This window comes from Marmota marmota, unplaced genomic scaffold (genome assembly GCF_001458135.2).
Source record: "Marmota marmota marmota unplaced genomic scaffold, marMar, whole genome shotgun sequence".
Classification (NCBI taxonomy): domain Eukaryota; kingdom Metazoa; phylum Chordata; class Mammalia; order Rodentia; family Sciuridae; genus Marmota; species Marmota marmota.
In genome coordinates this window covers 662,459-680,691 of record NW_025999928.1, presented here as the reverse complement: position 1 = coordinate 680,691, position 18,233 = coordinate 662,459, and the positions used below count along the sequence as shown (strand labels likewise).

The window sequence follows — 18,233 nt, the reverse complement described above, 5'->3', positions numbered from 1 at the left end:
TGTATAAGAGACAGCACTTGACCCAGCCGGGTCCCAACGCCCAGTGTAGCTGCCCGGGAGCTGTGGCGGCGACTGGGAAGGAGGAGGGAGAGGAGGGCCGAGCCGGCGGCCGGGAGGCCCGGTGAGTACGCGGAGGCGGGCCCGTCTCGTGAGGGTCCTCTCCGGAGCCCCTGCGGCGGTTGTGCCGGCCTGACCGCTTTTCTTTCCCGCACCCGCGGTGGGGACTTGGCCTGGAGCGATGGGCCCCACTGCGTAGAGGCGCTGGGCAGAGGGCGCGGGAGGGCCGCTCCCCGGGAAGGGCCGCGGCCCGAAGCTTGACGCAGGGCTCGGGGGCTGCGGGAAGGAACCTGCGCCCGACCCCCAGGCCCCAACGCTGGGACAGTGGTTGCGCCTCCAGGAACCCCTGGGGACCCTCAAGTGACAGGTGCCACCGCCCCCTCCCCGTCGCCCGCAGCCACCCTCCCTCCTCGAGAGCCAAGCGCTCAGAAATTTCTGGAGCCACGACCTGACTCGTTGTTTTCTCCCTTTCAGGTTTTGGAGCCGCGTCTTTGCCCGAGTTAGGTCTCGCCTAGCCCCAGTTCTTTCTCTGTACTTTTCGAGTAAGTTTTGGAGCATCGGTTAACAGCCTATGGGTGAAATTGGCTTTCATTCATGAATGAGGTATAGTGAATTACTTTTTGAACATAGTGCTCCTCCTCCTTCCCGCCAGCTATTGAAAAGTAAATTAGCAGAATTTAATTTTTTTCCGTTATTTTTTTGAAATTGCCTTCCAAAATTTTTGTGGATTTCAGCATTTAGGGTGTTGAAAATTGAGCAGTATGGGCTCGGGCTGTAGCTCAGTGATGGAGCGCTTTCTTTGCACGTGCGAGGCACTAGATTCGATCCTCAGCACCACATAAAAAAATAAATAAAGGTATTGTGTTTACCTACAAGTTAAAATATTTAAGAAAATATTGAACAGTAATGACAAAAATAGTGAATTACATTGAATGCCTTTATTCTTCATCCCCTTTTCCCATTCTTTAACCTCATTTTTCAATTGAAGAGGAGCTAATGCCTTCATTAGAAGGACTAGTGAAAATGACTTTCTTATACAAAAAAAGCTAGGGATGTTTTTCCTACAACATTTATTGCTTGTTTATTTAATCAATGTGCTGGTGATTGCAACCAGAATCATCAGTTTAAAAAATTTGGCTTGTAGCCATAAAAATATTTGAGAAACCTTATAGTAACTTAGAATACTGTATTAAAAATATAGGTGGCTGGGGTTGTGCCTCAGCTATAGAGCACTGGCCTAGCACATGCAAGGCCCTGGGTTTAATACTCAGCACCACATAATAAATAAATAAATAAAAGTATTGTGTCCAACTACAACTAATTTATATACATGAGTATATATATTAAAATCTTTATAGAAATCTAACTTTTTTTCTCAACAATTTTGTACCAAGTTGGTAGTATCAAGTTCTATTTAATGAGATATTCTTAATTTTCATAAATGGTCACAATAAACTTATCTGTAAGATTCCCATCACATGGCTTCAACTCTACAGAGTAAGAACAAAAACCTAGAAATTGATGAAAAGAACATTGTGGGCAAATGAAAGTACATATATTTTATTCATGGGAGAATCCCTTGGGCCTTCACTCAGTACACCCTTGTACTTATTGCTAGATTTCTCAGTGCTCAGAAATTAGGAGCTCATGTTGGAAAGTGGAGGTCATACTTAACTATGAGGAAAAATGTGGAGTTTGAGGCATACTCTCAAGGGTTTACATTGTTTGCAGTAAGTGTGTTATGAACAGAGTTTTAGTATGCAATTGAGACTTGGATGTGAACCTTAGTTTTTAAGAACCCAAAGTGAAAGCTACTGTTTGTGTTAATTGAGGAATAGAACATGTAATAACATAGTTCACCAGGTGTTAAATCAATAATACTGAGCCTCATCTCATTTTGTGCTTTATTTACTTATTTATTGTTGCTAAGAATCAAACTTAGGGCCTGAATATGCTAGACAAGCACTCTGCCACTGAACTGCACCCCAAGCCTGTCAGTTTGTTTGTTTTTAAATTTAAGTTGCATTAAAAAAAGGCCATACTAATTGGCATCTACATTATATCTCTTTTTTTGATCAGGCTAACTGGTTGATAGTGCTAGTAGAAGATGAGTGTCTTTCATCTTCTAAAGATTTTTCTGAAAAGTAAGATAAGCTTTGAAATGCCTTAATTGTGATAACCTGGACTGGGAGATCTTTTGTGAGGTCATAGTCTACAGGGATGATGTCAAAATGGCATTGGTCCTCCAAACTTCTATAAAGCATGAGAAAACCAGCTATTTAGAAATCCTGCTGCTTGCAGTTTAGGGTGTTCATTTTTAGAAAACAGTTTACTTAAGTATGTGATGAGTCCTTATTCTTTTAACGCAATACTTTAATACCAAATATGCATCCTATACAAATATGTTTTCTAGACAAAATTAGTTGTGGTGATGATTAATTGGTAGAAAGGCATTTATCCTAATGAAACACTTTGAACTGCTAATAATCATTGTTAATTTACACTGGTATTGTGTGAATAGAGGACGATCTGTAGTATGCTTTGCATACGTAATTGTTCTTAGGGAATATAAACTTGCAAAACCATTAAGTTCAACAAATTTATCATCTATGTGCTAGGTTCTGTGATATTTGTTAGGAATAGGAAGAAGAAACTCTTGTTCAGAATGTTGATATCAGGACCATAAGGAGGTAGGCACAATAGATAATTTTATAGGAGTCCAAATAAGTGTAGTGTATGGAAATATTATAGAAGAGGGAATTATTAACTTGAAGGGCAGGTTAGACAGTGCTTCATAGAGATGTTAGCAACTGAGCAGATTTTGAGGAATGAATAGAAATATTTTTTGTTTGTTTTTGTGGCACTAGGGATTGAACTCAGGGCTATGAACATGTTAGGCAAAATTCTGTAACACTGAGCTTCTTCCCCAGCCCTAGAAACTTTTTAAGTGGAAGAGATGGGGGGCATTTAGGTAAAGAAAATAGTGTATAAACGGGAATAAGTAAACTTGAACTTAGGAAATTCTAAGTAGTTGGTTTTCCTGGAGTATCTATAAAAAAAAAAGAAGCAGAATTGCTATAGAAAGCCCTAACATATGCCACAATATTTAGTAAGTCAAATAGTTTAGTAATTCAAATAGTTTTAGGATCCTGAGTACAAAATGGAGACTTAGTTATACTTTTGACATTATTGAAATCTCGTTTGTAGAAATTAATAGTTTTTACTACTAATAATTAAATTATAGGCAATAATAAAATAATAAAAGATACATTTATATATGATGGATGCATATTTAAAATTATGAATTTATTTCTTTTGAGTTTTTACCTGAAACATTTCTGTTTTTAAAATTATTTGTGAATGTCTTTTGTCTTCCTTCAATTTCTTACATTAGCCTTGAAAAAAATTTTTATTTTTAGAGGAAAGATTTATTTTTTGGTTTTTGTTTTTGTAGTGCTGAGGATCAGACCCAAGGCTTTGTGTATATTAGGCAAGTACTCTGCAACTGAGCTGCATCCCCAGCCCTGAAATTAATTTTAAAATGAGACTCAAAGGGAACAAGGGGAAAATACAAAATAATCATTAGATATCTTGACCAAAAACCCTATTTTATAATATTTTTAGTAATATGTAAATATATGTTTAATGTATATTAGGTATCATATTTGTAGACCAACATAGTGGCTTAGGGGAGATCTGCTAAAAATTTGCAATATATGTCCCATTAAGTAGGAATATGTAAATAAGCATGTAAGTATCTGAATTTTTTTAAAATGTTTTTTTTTTTTTAGTTGTACATGGACACTATACATTTATTTTATTTTATGTGGTGCTGATGATCGAACCCAGTGCCTCACACATGCTAGGCAAATCCTATACCACTGAGCTACAACTCCAGCCCCTAAGTATCTGAATTTTAAAGACTTAGTGTGTTGAAAAGAGAAAGAAAATAGAGGAGGGATAAGAGCTGTATTTGAATCTATCCTAATATCTTTTAGATATAACTAGAGGTGGAGATGCAGTTTAAGATAGACTGAAGAATGTTAGCCCTAGTCAAGCCCTGAAATATGGTACCTTTAAAAAGCCTGATATCTTCATGATCCTTAGGTATTTAAAAAAATAACAAAAGAATCCCTAAATTATATGACAACTCTTTTTAAAATCTTAAAACTTTGCTAATGAAGATAATATTCTTTTAAAGTATGTAACATAATTAATCTTTTTTTTTTTTTTTTTGCGGGGGTACAGGGTACCAGGAATTGAACTCAGGAGCACTTGAGCACTGAGCCACATCCCCAGCCCTATTTTGTATTTTATTTAAAGACAAGGTCTCACTGAGTTGCTAAGCAACTTGCTTTTCCTGAGGCTGGCTTTGAACTCACAATCCTCCTGTCTCAGCCTCCTGAGCCACTGGGCATAATTTGTCTTTGACAGTTGATCTCTATCATTTGACTTTTGCATTACTAACATAAAGAACTGAAGGCATCTCATTGTCAATTCTGACCTATAGTTGCCCTTTCTAAGTTTTACACAAGGCAGGAAAATCAATATTGCATTTATTACACTATGCTTATCTTTTTCAGTTTGGATGTACATGATAATTTTCCCTTACAGAGATGAGAGTATTTTCTTTTTCTTTTTTTCTTTTTGTTTTGTTTTTTTTTTTTTTTTCTTACAGAAGTAATATGATCATTGTTGAACTTTTTGGAGAAATAGTGAAAACTATAGAAAGGAAAGGAAGCCTAATGAGTAAGCTCATGCATTTCTTTGTTCTTTTTGGTATGTGTATTGATAATACACTCATTTAGAAATGGGAATTTATTTGTATATTAAGTTATATTTATTTTATCTAAAATTTACCTTTCCCTCTCTACAACTTCTGAAGTTCTGATTAGGATGGCTTTTGACATTGTAGTTTTTTTCATGGCTTTGAGAGAGAAGATGAGTTGTCTATCTTTTAAACTAGAGCATGAAGCACAAGTTTGAGTCTTTCTAGTTATATCATTCCTATCCCTTTAACTGCAAATTTCCGCTTTTACATATTACCCTTTACCAGCTAATGTGTTTTTAACACTTGGGTTGTTGAGCCTGGTATATACTTCCCAGAAAAATAATTATGCCTTTCAAGTGTTTATCATTTGTTTTTTCCTCAGGTAACAGTTTTTATTCGAATGCCTTCTTTTTGCTTTGTTTTTCTTTTATTTCTTTTCACTCATTTGGGAAATATTTTATTTATATACTGTGTGCCATTGTTTAAGATTGTCCTGTGATTCTTGGATTTCAGGTAAATTGATATTTGTTTAAGTTTCAAAACCCTTTTGCAATAGAGTCATACATGCTTAGTTATATTTTTAAAATTTAAAAATCTTTTCCAGATTTCTAATGAGAATGCTGATTGCTTCTGTAAATATAAAATCTTAAATTTTAGTTTATTCATGAAATAAAATATACAGTTCATGATTTTAGACTTTTAAATTATGATTTCTTCTGAGTCTCCATTAAAGTTTTGAGTAGATAATAAAAACAAACTTTTGTTGCCTTAATAATTCAGTGATTTATAAGAGTTGAAATTGTTTTTAAAGAATCTAAAAGGTGTTTTATAAAAACCTAACTTGAAGTTTCTTGTGATAAAATGAGAAGATTTCAAGTTCAATTGGATTTTCTAATTTTAAAATAATGACAAACTAATGGTCAGAATGTATATGCATTGTTTGAGCAGTCACCTTGCAACTAGATTTTATACTAAGAGATCATACGACTACTAAATGGGGAAGATATCAACATAGAGAATTAGGACCCAAGTTTGCTCACTAGGAGATTTTTGGCTCCCCTGTTCCTTCCTTCTATTCCTTGTAACCATGTCCTTGATGTTTGAGCACCTGGAACATAAACTCTCCAATAGGCCTGGCTACCATGAAGCAGCAGTGCATTCTGCAGTTACCTGATTAAGTAGATAGGGTTTGGAGCATTTCCCTTGTGACAATTAACACAACTGTAGAGCAAGAGCTACCTACTGGCAACTACCAGGTGAGGCTCTTTGCCTCAGAAGGTGATTAGCACAGAGGCTATGTCTTTCCAGGGTTTTCCTTGGCTGCCTGAAGGTCTGAAGAAAACTGAGAATACACTGATTAAGGAAACTCTGCCTTATATCACAGAAGGAAGATTTCTGTGAGCTTTGGATAAATGTCTTAGAGTAGACATTTATGAACATTTAACTCATGCAGAGCAACCCAAATACAAAATTCACAATTTTGATATAGTTTCTAGAATGAAAAAAAAAATTAAATCCTACTAAAACTAGGTTATACTGCAGTGACAACCTGAAAATCTGAGCATTTTGGCAGAAAACTTGCTTTCTTGCTCAAGCTACTTTCTTGCTCCATCACTGCTTAGTAAGGGTGCCTTTATTCATTGTAGTTTGACTCTATCACAAATCTGGGCATTGGTGACTCCATCTCAATATATGCTTTCACAATCACAGAAGCAGGGAAAAGGGAACACCGTGAACCACCAACTTAAAGCTTTTTAAAGCTTATATTTCGTTGGCCAAAGTAAGTCATGTGTTCATTCCTGCATTTAACAGGAAAGTGTTATATAATTCTGAATATTTGTAAGCACTAATAGAGCTGCCTCTTGCAATTTTTAGCCCTGTTAAAATTAAATCTAGTGGTAGTTGAACAGTTGGGTGGGCTTATTGTATGTACCTAGAGTGCTAAAAGCAACTAAAACTTTATGTAGGATAATTTTATAAGACATGTTGAAGTTGAAGCAGAATTATTTTTTTCACAGTGTTTTTGAGTCTCGAATTTCTTTTTAATTTTGTAATATTTTCTCCCTTGTAATAATTTATGAAGACCTTATCTCATACTTGTAGGAAAGGTTTAAGCCTTTCCTACAGATATGTCATAATATATCAGTGTGGTGTCATCTCTGTATATTGTGGTGTTTTCTCTTGACTTACATATTTCTGGATACAGGAACAGTGTGGGTCTTTACATGGCATTAGAATAAAAATATTTGATTTAATGACTGCTGTAGCACATCTTCAAATATCAGCTCTCAAGATTTTCTTTACTATATTGAAGAAAATTTAAAGATTTCCAAATATTTTTCTGGGTTCTTAAGATGAAAGATTTAATAATACATGCTTATTTTTGTTCTCTCCTGAAAACATACAAATTAGAGTGTGTGGTTAGCTTTCAAAATGGACATCAGTGATTCTTACCTCCTAATAGTCACCTCAGCATAATCCTCTCCCATACTGAACAGTAGACTAGTGACTTGTGAGTAATAAGAAATATATGTGTAACAAAGTGGAATGACAGCTGCTAGTTCAGATATGAACACTGTGACTCAAGCCAGATATGATACAAGTATAAGGAAAGCAAATAAATAAACACAAAAATCAAAATGGTAGTTATATTTGGATGGTGGCAGTAGTAGAATGCTATTAGGGAGAGGCATAGGGGTTGATTAACATTAAGTTGCTTGGTACTTTGAGCATTCATTTTTTAAAAGACTGAATACTTAAATTTTTGTATACCTATTTTAAAATAAAAACAAATTTTTGAGTTGCATAATCTAAGAAAGTCTGTGCTGGGACTGTACAGTGGAAGAGCATATGCTTGGCATGGGTTCAAATCCAAGCACCTCAAAAAAGTGGTGGGGTAGCTGGTGCTGGGTGGTGGGGGGGGGGAGAGAAAGAAGGAAAAGGTAAGCTTCAGCAAATAAGGTTCTGCTCCTGACTCTGCCACTAAGTTTTAGAATGATCTTAGGCAAGTCACTTAATCAGTGTAAATTGCATTTACTATATTTGCAAAACTAAGTAATTTGTCTTAGAAATTTACTAGTGGGCCTTTATTCCTTCCAAGTGTAAATAAAAGTTTCTTGAAATGCTAACAACACTAAATAAAACTACACCTACCTATGCTTGGATTAGTAGGGTGCACAGAGATTGGTGAACTGAAAGCTAATGTGAAAGCCAATTTTGAATTTTTGTTGTAGAGGAAATTGAAGCTCTTTATTTTGCTCTCAATTCTAAGCCATTGTCTCTTGAATCAAATGTTTTGAATTTAAGTATTTTCAACATATTATTGTTCTTTTTTATGCCTTTTTAAATTTACTTGAAAGTTGAGGGTAAACATGTAGCTGGACTAATGGTCTTTTTTGTGTACGGTAAAAAATTATGTTTCTCCTTTTCCATTATAAACCATGTTGATTTAGAATGTTTTTCACTAAAGTGTATATATTACATCAATATTTAAATGGGATGAAAAATGATTTTTTAAAAATTCCTAGATGGAAAAATGGATACATATTACAATGGTTATCTGGGAAATATCAATATATCATTTTTCTTTTGTATAATTTTATATTATTTACTTAAGTTAAAAAGTGTGTGGACTGGGGTTATAGCTCAGTGGCAGAGCACTTGCCTCGCACTTATGAGGTACTGGGTTCAATCCTCAGCACCACATAAAAAAAATAAATAAAATAAAGATATTTTTTAAAAAGTATGTTATTGCCAGTGGGACTATGGGTTTAAATCCAAATATTATTAAATATGACATCAGGAAAAGTGTGTGTACATATATTTTATGCTTTTCTCTTCCTACAGGAATTATTCTTGACAGAAGTATTTTAAGAGAAAAATCTATATCATGGCCTCAGCAGTACTTAGTTCTGTTCCCACTACTGCCTCTCGTTTTGCACTGTTACAAGTGGATAGTGGCAGTGGTTCTGATTCTGAGCCTGGAAAAGGCAAAGGTCGGAATACTGGAAAGTCTCAAACTTTGGGAAGCAAATCAACTACAAATGAGAAAAAGAGAGAGAAAAGAAGAAAAAAGAAAGAACAGCAACAGAATGAAGCAAATGAGGTAACAATTGTACTTGTATTCTCTGCTTTCCTTAGAGACAGAATCATAAGGGCAGGTACTGTCTCGTTTACCTGGGTATTCATAGTACCTGATCCATGGGTACTCAATAAATATTACTTGAATTGATGGATGTAAATTTATGAGTACTTGAAGTCAAATGTAGTGAACATTTTTTAAATGCCTTTTTTTCCTGTCCCTAGAATCTTGCATATGCAATTCAAAAGGCCATTTATTTAAATTTTAAATTTGTATTTTGAACTGTATTGTTTTGCATTTTCAAAGCATGATTATTTTACTGTTTTCTACCCAGTATACTTCTCTTCAGTAAAGAGGAATCATTAAAACTGAGATAATATAGAATAAATCTATTTTCACTTAGTCATTTTATCTGCAACTACCAACATTTGAAATTATGGCAAATTTAATACTTTACAAAGATTATTAAAAAAACACAGATAATGAATGGGAGTGTAGTTTAGTGGTACAGAGCTTGCCTAGCATGTGCTAGGCCCTGGGTTCAATCCCCAGCACTGTAAGAAAAATTAAAAAGTAAAACACCTTAAATTAGTCAGTCGTGCTGACCCATTATGGTCCTAGATGCTCAGGAGTCTGAGGCAGGAAGATCACTTGAACTCAGGAATTCAAGGCCAGCTTGGGCAAGACTGTCTCAAAAAATTAAATTAAAACAATTTTTAATTAAACACACAAATTATTTTTGTTGTGTGAGTTACCACAATGAGTAGAGAAGTAAAATATCTTTTTAAATTAAAAAAATCATTAATCAGGATATAAGATATTTTGTGTTTGTTTTATAGCTCAGGAATCTTGCTTTTAAGAAAATTCCTCAGAAATCCTCCCATGCCATTTGTAACACACAACATGAGCTTTCACTGTCAAACCCAGTACAGAAGGATTCACGTGAAGAAAATTGGCAAGAATGGAGACAAAGAGATGAACAGGTACAGCTAAGTAAATAATTTTGCTCTATTTTTCAGTGATTTGGAGAATTTTTAAGATGGCAGTGCCTTTGAATCTTTATCACCATTGTTCTAAGAAGCAGCTTTGTATTAGATTAATTCACATGTGTTTGCTACTTTTAATAGATTTTTAAAAATCTACTAGAAAAGCAGATTGATCCATTTGTTACTTATGTTAGTTTTGGCACTTCAAAGCAGTACTATCAGGTGTTTTTTTTTTGTTGTTGTTGTTGTTTTTTAATTGTTTTGGGACATTTTTGGTGCTAGGGATCAAACCCAGGACCTTGAGCAGGCTAAAACTCTACCTCTAGCTACATCCCTAGCTCTGTGTATATGTTTTTTTTTTGTTGTTGTTGTTGTTGTTTTTAACTCATCTGCTTTTTGATGAAGGAGAGAGGGGAGGTAGAGGAACAAGATTTAATTATTTTAAATTTAAAAAGTCATATTTGAAGAGCCAGAGATCTATTGCTAAAAATACCTAGTAACAGCTTTGTGTGATAAGAAGGATTTTGAGGGGAACTTCCTTTTTAACCTTGATATAAAATTGTTGATGACATTTGTTTCTTTGACCTATTTACACGACATTTTGTTCTTCTGTATTTTTATTAAATATCACTAATAGCAACCACATAAAGTAATTTATTAAGACCAATAATTTTTTTGTCATGTGCAGGAAAATAACAGACTAAGCCTGGAATGTACTCTAGGAGATGCTATATGTGTAGGAAATGAAAGGTTTGTTTATTTGCTTATCTGTTGTTTGATCAATAGGGAATAGATATTGTTCTAGCAGATGTTTGGTCTGTTAGAGTGGCTGTTCCTATCTTTGGATATTAGTTCTAAAAGAAGTAGACAGTTCTGTAGTAAGCTTTCAACATAAGCTATGTTAATTATATCATTTTATTTAAGATTTTGAATTGCTTTAGGCTCATCATTATAACAGTTAGTTATTACTCTAGAGCCATGCAGTAATGCTGTTGACTTCTTCAGACATTGATAAACCGGATAAACCATCTTGTACTCACTGATATTATCTGTTGTAGTTATCTGTTATATTTACAACAGATATTAAAAGTCATTGTACTTTTAATAGGAATTATTTCTAGGGGTTGGTTTCTTTTTTTTCCTCTTATACCACATTCATTGTGACTAATTCTTATTTAAAGTGTTAATGTTGTAATAAGCTACTTTTTTATACAGTAGTAGAATCTATCAGTGTCTTCACCAGAGAGAAATTCTCCTAATGGCCTAAAGATTACTAGAAAACTCATGAAGGAAAGCTCAAAATTCCAGAATTAATCCCATGTAATATGGGAACTTGAGTACAGATATCTGAAAACATTTCTTCTCCTTCCTCTATCTCAATGATCTGGTAATTCTAAAAAGTAATTAAATTGATTTGACTCTGACGCTATGTAAGGATGGCATGCAAGGCCCAGGAATTTCTTCTGGGTATACTATTTATGGGTTATGTAGGAAGACCTGGTACCTTATTTAGAAGTCTCACTTGGAGGAAAATAATCAGGGTCATAGAACTTGGGTAATTACACTGACAGGTGAACAAGAGATAGAGCAGGCCTGGAACCAATAGACAGTATACCACTTGGAATCCATTTTACTGTGAGGAGTTATAGATTTCAAAAGTAGCTACATTTGGAGGAATCAGGAAGTACCTGTACTAGGCAAAAAGTATATAGTATGTGGGGTGTGTTCTTCCTGATACAGTAGGAAAACAGCACTATAAGAAATTTCAAGTATAGAGAGCTGAATCTAACAAAAAGCTTTGCCTGATTTTTTTATGTGGTAGCTTATTTCAAATACAAAAGGGAAATTATTCCAAAACAAAATCTATTCCTAAATCACTATATTGGTAATAACTAAGCCTCTGCATAAAATCTGAATGAGGAATTAAGGAGCAACCAGTACTAGTCAGTAAAGAAGCATCCATTCTACCTTAATAACAATATTGGATCTTGGTTAATCTCATGTTGGCTAAAGAAAAGTTTCTTCCACAAAATAGGAAAAGAACATTGTACTTAGCATCCAGAGGGAAAACATACTCTGGAAAAGATTTTCTGTAGGGAACAGAAATTAATTTTAATAACAATCAATGGACTAGCACATTTTATAAAAACCAAGGGGATGGTTATATAACAAGGTGAGATAAGATAATGGACTGAAATGAAAGAGTTGATGAGAAACAGGAGTTGAAAGGGAGATTGGTGAATTTAAAAATTTAGGAAATAAGTAATGTAAGATTTTAAAAACTTCATTAGAAGAACTAAAAAACAGAATATACCCAGAAGAAAATTGAGAGTAGTATGAAAGAAAATTTGTGATAAATTTTGCTAATTAAAATTGACATGATACACTGAAATAAAATCAGAGGAACAGTTAGTGTTCCTAAAACCAATAGAATGAAGAAAGGCATTAAAGATAATGTTGACAAAAATTTCTTCTTTTTTAAATTGTAGATAGACATGATACCTTTATTTATTTATTTTTATGTGGTGCTAAGGATCAAACCCAGTGCCTTACACATGCCAGACAAGCGCACTACCACTGAGCCACAACCCCAGCCCAACAAATATTTCTTTAAGCTTGATTTAAATCTAAGCTTGAAAAAAACTAAAGCCAACTTTAAGTCTTTTAAAGTTTTTTTAAATTTTAAGAATGAAAAATAAGAAAATACTACTATAAATAATATGCACTGAAGAAAACAGTTTGCCTACAATGAAAAATCAGACTTAATATTTTATTTTATTTAAAAATTTTTTTTAACTGTAGATGAACACAGTGCCTTTATTTATCCATTTTTATGTGGTGCTGAGTATTGAACCAATAATTTTTATTGAACCCAGTGCTAGGCAAATGCTCTACCGCTGAGCAACAGCCCCAGCCCCTTATTTTATTTTTAATTTGTTCTGTTTAGTTATATGTAACAGTAGAATGTATTTTGATACTGTACATACAAGAAGTATAACTTCCCATTTTTGTGGTTGTACATGATGTAGAATTACACTGGTTGTGTATTCATACATGAACATATGAAAGTTATATCTAATTCATCGTACTATTTTTCCTAATCCCATCCCCCTTCCATCCCCTTCATTCCCCTTTGTTTTTTTTTTTTTTTAATATTTAATTTTTAGGTTTTTTTTTTTTGGTGGACACAATATTTTTACATTTTTTATGTGGTGCTGAGAATCGAACCCAGTGCCTCACGCATGCTAGGCGAGCGCGCTACCACTTGAGCCATATCCCCAGCCCTCATTCTTCTTTGTTTAATCCAGTGAACTTCTATTCTTCCCTTCCCCCACTTTTTGGGAGTTAGCATCCAAATATCAGAACATTTAGCTTTTGTTTTTAGGGGATTGGCTTATATCACTTAGCATGATATTCTTCAGTTCCATCCACTTACCAGCAAATGCCATAATTCCATTCTTCTTTGTGACTGAGTAATATTCCATTGTGTATATGCCACATTTTCTTTATCTGTTCATCTACTGAATGGCACCTACATTGGTTCCATAGCTTAGCTGTTGTGAATTGAGCTTCTATAAACATTGACATGGCTATGTCACTGTAGTATGCTGATTTTAAGTCCTTAATTAAAAACTGAGGAGTAGGATAACTGGGTCAAATGGTGGTTCCAATCCAGGTTTTCTGAGGAATCTCCATACTGTTGAGTGGTTGCACAAATTTGCAGTTCTACTAGCAATGTATGAGTGTACCTTTTTTCCCACATTCTTGCCAATATTTATTGTTACTTGTATTCTGTGTGTGTGTGTGTGAGAGAGAGAGAGAGAGAGAGTGTGTGTGTGTGTGTGTGTGTGTTGCTGGGGATTGAACTCAGGACCTTGTGCATGTGAGTCGAGCACTCTACCAACTGAGCTATATCCCCATCTTGTTACTTGTGTTCTTGATAATTCTGACTGGAGTGAGATGAAATCTCAGTGTGGTTTTAATTTGCATTTCTCTAATTGCTAGGGATGTTGAACATTTTTTCATATATTTGTTGACCATTTGTATTTTTTATTCTGTGAAGTGCATTTTCAGTTCCTTTGTCCATGTATTGATAGGGTTTTTTTTTGTGTGTGTTAAGGTTTTTGTTTAAAAAAAATTTTTTTTTAGTTGTAGATGGACACAATATTTTTATTTGATTAATTGATTAATTTTTTTTTTTTAATGTGGTGCTGAGGATTGAACCCAGTGCCTCACACATGCTAGACAAGTGCTGTACCACAGAGCTACAACCCCAGCCCCTGGTGTTAAGCTTTTTGAGCTTTTTGTGCAGCCCTGTGGTGCAGGTAACAAAGATTTTTCTCCCATTCTTTAGGCTCTCTCTTCACATTGTTGTTTCTTTTGCTGTAAAGAAGCATTGTAGTTTGATACCATTCCATTTATTGATTCTTCATTTTACTTCTTGCACTTTAGGAGTCTTGTTGAGGTATTCGGTTCCTAAGCTGACGATGGAGAGTTGGGCCTACTTTTTCTTCTAGTAGGAACAGGTCTCTTGTCTAATGCCTAAGTCCTTGACCACTTTGAGTTGAGTTTTGTGCAGGGTGAGTGATAGGGGTTTAATTGTGTTTTGCTACATATGGATTTCCAATTTTTTCAGCGTCATTTATTAAAGAGTTCTTTTCTCCAATGTATGTTTATAGTGCCTTTGTCTAGTATGAGATAACTATGTTTATGTGGGTTTGTCTCTGTGTGTTCTATTCTGTACCACTGGTCTTCATGTCTGTTTTGGTGCCAATACCATGCCATTTTTGTTAGAATATCTCTGTAGTATAATTTCAGGTCTGGTATTGTGATGCTTCCTGCATCACTTTTCTCACTAAGGATTGCTTTGACTATTGTGGGCTTCTTTATTTTTCCAAATGAATTTCATGATTGCTTTTTCTAGTTCCATGAAGAACATCACTGATCTTTTAATAGGAATTGCATTAAATCTGTGAAGTGCCTTTGGTAGTATGGTCATTGACAATATTTATTCTGCCTTACCAAAAATATGGGAGATCTTTTATTCTTTTAAGGTAGGAAGGGAGTTCTAATATACTAAGTACTGCTTTTATGCCAGGCAGATACTATGCTAGGTACTCCATGTGTATTGCAACTTTAAATCCTTAGAAATACACTGTAAGGATAATATTCAATTTCCTCTTTATATGTGAGGAAAATGGAATCCACAGAAGTTCTATAACTTGTCCAAAGTCATAGCTAGCATGGATAGAGTAGGAATTTAAATTTTGCATCTCTGAGATCTCCCATAATTTAATTTTTTCCACATCTCTCTCATTTAAAATTCACTTTTTATCAGAATGGCTGATTACAGTGACTTTTTTTTAAAAAAAAAAAAACTTAAGTTTAAATCAGTATTGTTTACTTTTATACTGAGTATACAGTTTAGTGGTAGAGTATACACAGGCTGTGGGTTTTGTCTGTAGCACTAGGAAAACAAAGTAAATTTAAGCTCTCAATTGCTTCAATTATAATCAAATGCTGGGGAGAGCCATGTTTTTTAATTTAAAATTTCCATTTTATTCAGTTTTTATCATTCGTTTAGAATCATCTACATTAATATTGAAATTCTGTGAGTTAATGTGAAAAATAGTAATGATATTTTATAAGACTTCTATCTTTTAATATGTTCTCCTGCCTACTAACTTATTTTAGTTAGTAGTATTAGTCAGAATGTAAGACATATTGGAATATAATCATAAATACCCTTTCCATAATTAAATGTCAGAAATATGGATTAAAAGTTTAGCGGCAGATGGAACCACTACTTGTTTTCTTGTCCATATTGTCATGTTATGATTCTTTTACTAACAGAATATAATACTATCATCTCTTTATTGTGAAACTTTTTTTTTTTAGCTGACATCTGAAATGTTTGAAGCAGATCTTGAGAAGGCATTGTTGCTAAGTAAATTAGAATATGAAGAGCACAAAAAGGTATTTGTTTATTTATTGATTGAGATATTTAAAAAGTTTTAAGTAGTTGAAGGCTAGGACTGTCCTTCTGAATTTTACATAAAAGTTCTGTGTTGGGGATATAACTCAGTGATAGAGTGCTTGCTTAGCACATGTGAGGCCCTAGCACATGTGAAGCCCTGGGTTTAATGCCCAGAATTGCAAAAAAAAAAAAATAGATTAAGATTGTCCTGAATATTCATCATTGCAAAAATATTATTAATTTTAATAATAGAATTCTTCTTCAGGTTTTGAGAGAATGTAAACATGTTGACTGTTTCCTCTAATGATATAGAATGCTTAAGAGTTCTTCCAACCAAGGTGAAGGGAAGAAAGGGAATGAAATTCACAACAGATAATTTATTTTAGTTTTAAATGAACATAGACTATAGGTACATTTAGGGAGCCCCTTGGGGTTGTAGCTTAGTGACAGAGATTCAATCCCCAGCTCCACTATCCCCTAAAAAAAATATTTTAAAAGTTTAAGTAGATGAAAGAACTACAGTACTCTAGTCATCCATTAAGAGACTTTGCCAGAGATACACTACTGTTAACTAAAGTAAATGGGACATCATTCTGACATATTGGCTTTGTAAACTCAGCATTTATCACTGAGGTTTATTTATTAAATTGTACGCTGAAATGCATCTTATACCTTATGACTGTAGAAACATTTAAGTAAAAAGTAGTATCGGTTTCAGTTTCTATACTTAAATTAAGCATTGATTGTCTTCATATCATTTAACATTCTAGTCTTTGACATTTATTGGGATCTTGATGGTTCATTAAAGTTATTTAACTTGCGGTTATTCATTGGTTGATCATAAATGGGCCCTGTCATGTTTAGGTCTTTTTGGCCATGATACTATACATTAACATCTTTATCCAAGATGAAAGGAAGAGAGGAATTAAAATTCACAGCAGGTGATTTTTCTGCTTAATCATAGTTTAGTGGAAAAGATTAAAAGTTGCTAGTAAAGTGCCCTTTGGGGGCTGGGGTGTAGCTCAGTGGTAGAGCGCTCACCTAGCATGCGTGAGACCCTAGGTTTGATCTTCAGCACCACATAAAAATAATATATTGTGTCCAACTACAACTAAAAAATAAATATTAAAGAAAAGTGCCCTTTATATAATGTAGGTGTTAGTTTCATTTTATGTATTCCTACTCCTATTATTTCAAATAATCGAGAATGACTATAACCTTTATTGTTACCTGTTCACACATAACAAACAGGTAACTACAAAAACGGATATAGCTCACTTTTACTGTGATTTAATCATTTAAATGTACTTTCAGGTTACACTGGAAAGATCTTCCTGTATTGCTCCTTAGGACATTAAACTTTATCAAATAGGATATTTTCGTATGATTTGCTGCTGCTTAGATAAATGTTGAGATTTTAAAGGTAAAAGAATTAGCTATATTCTTAGAAAAGGAATAGAGTAAATGGTGTTGATAAATATGGTCCCAGCCAGTTTTCTTGCCATAATCATAGGCTTAGTGCCCCAAAGCATTGATTTTTATCAGACAATAAGAGAGAATGGAGAAATTTCTTTTTATGCAATGGCTACTTTTACATGATTACATTGATGTAGCACTATTCCAAAAAATTTATGTTAGCCTGAAAGTTTTTATAATAGATAACTGAGGTTTGAGATGCTTTATTATGTCTTCTCATTCATTCACCAAATACTTATTAAATAGCCAAAATGTGCTAAGCACATGATAAAAAGATGAAAGACATAATCCCAGCTTCTTTTGAGATTAGTAGAAGACATGCATATAATTATAATGTATAGTACTGAGAGATATACGTTCTTTGTTTGATGGGAATTCAGAAAAATAGAAGACTTTTTAGTGCCTTTCATGAGGATGGATTTTTGGAAAGGATTCTTGAAGAAAAGTCTTATTAGATGTATTTACATGTTTACAAGGTAGGCAAGAGGAAAGTAGGCATTCTCAGGGAAGGTGTGGCAAATACACAAGAAGTTTATATGTGGAAGAACATAACCTATTTGAAAATTATAATTTAGGAGGCTAGAATTGCTCTCCAGCAATGGCCAGAAGGATAGGATGCAAAGAATCTTGTGTACTACCCAAGAAGGTCAGATTTTATACATCTCTTGGCAGAAAGTTATTGAACTTTTTAAGATTGATTTTGAGTTTTTACTTTAGAAATTCATGATGTAGCAGTGTAGAAGATGATCGAAGGATTAAAAGACTATGGCAATGTACAAGCAAAAGACAATAGGGGAAAATGTCAGAAGTTACAAGGAAAAGAGAATAGATTTAAGAGATTTTATTATACAAACTCAACAAGACTTAGTAACTAATAACTAATTG

At 34.0% G+C, this 18,233-nt stretch overlaps 1 protein-coding gene across 4 annotated transcripts in view; it reads left to right on the top strand.

Moving 5' to 3' along the window:
* The first annotated feature begins 11 nt into the window (after positions 1 to 11).
* The window catches only part of Gkap1 (G kinase anchoring protein 1), a 56,367-nt gene continuing 38,145 nt past the window's right edge, over positions 12 to 18,233 (top strand). For 2 of the 4 annotated variants that reach the window (XM_015506085.2, XM_015506083.2), the window contains exons 1-5: positions 12 to 121; positions 532 to 660; positions 8,675 to 8,933; positions 9,749 to 9,892; positions 15,794 to 15,871. In XM_015506085.2, coding sequence (XP_015361571.1) covers positions 8,718 to 8,933; positions 9,749 to 9,892; positions 15,794 to 15,871 — 438 coding nt within the window. In that variant the 5' untranslated portion in view covers positions 12 to 121; positions 532 to 660; positions 8,675 to 8,717. Of the gene's footprint in view, positions 122 to 531; positions 661 to 4,735; positions 4,807 to 8,674; positions 8,934 to 9,748; positions 9,893 to 15,793; positions 15,872 to 18,233 lie in introns of all 4 variants that reach the window. The other 2 variants (XM_048800418.1, XM_015506084.2) reach the window with 2 other exon arrangements.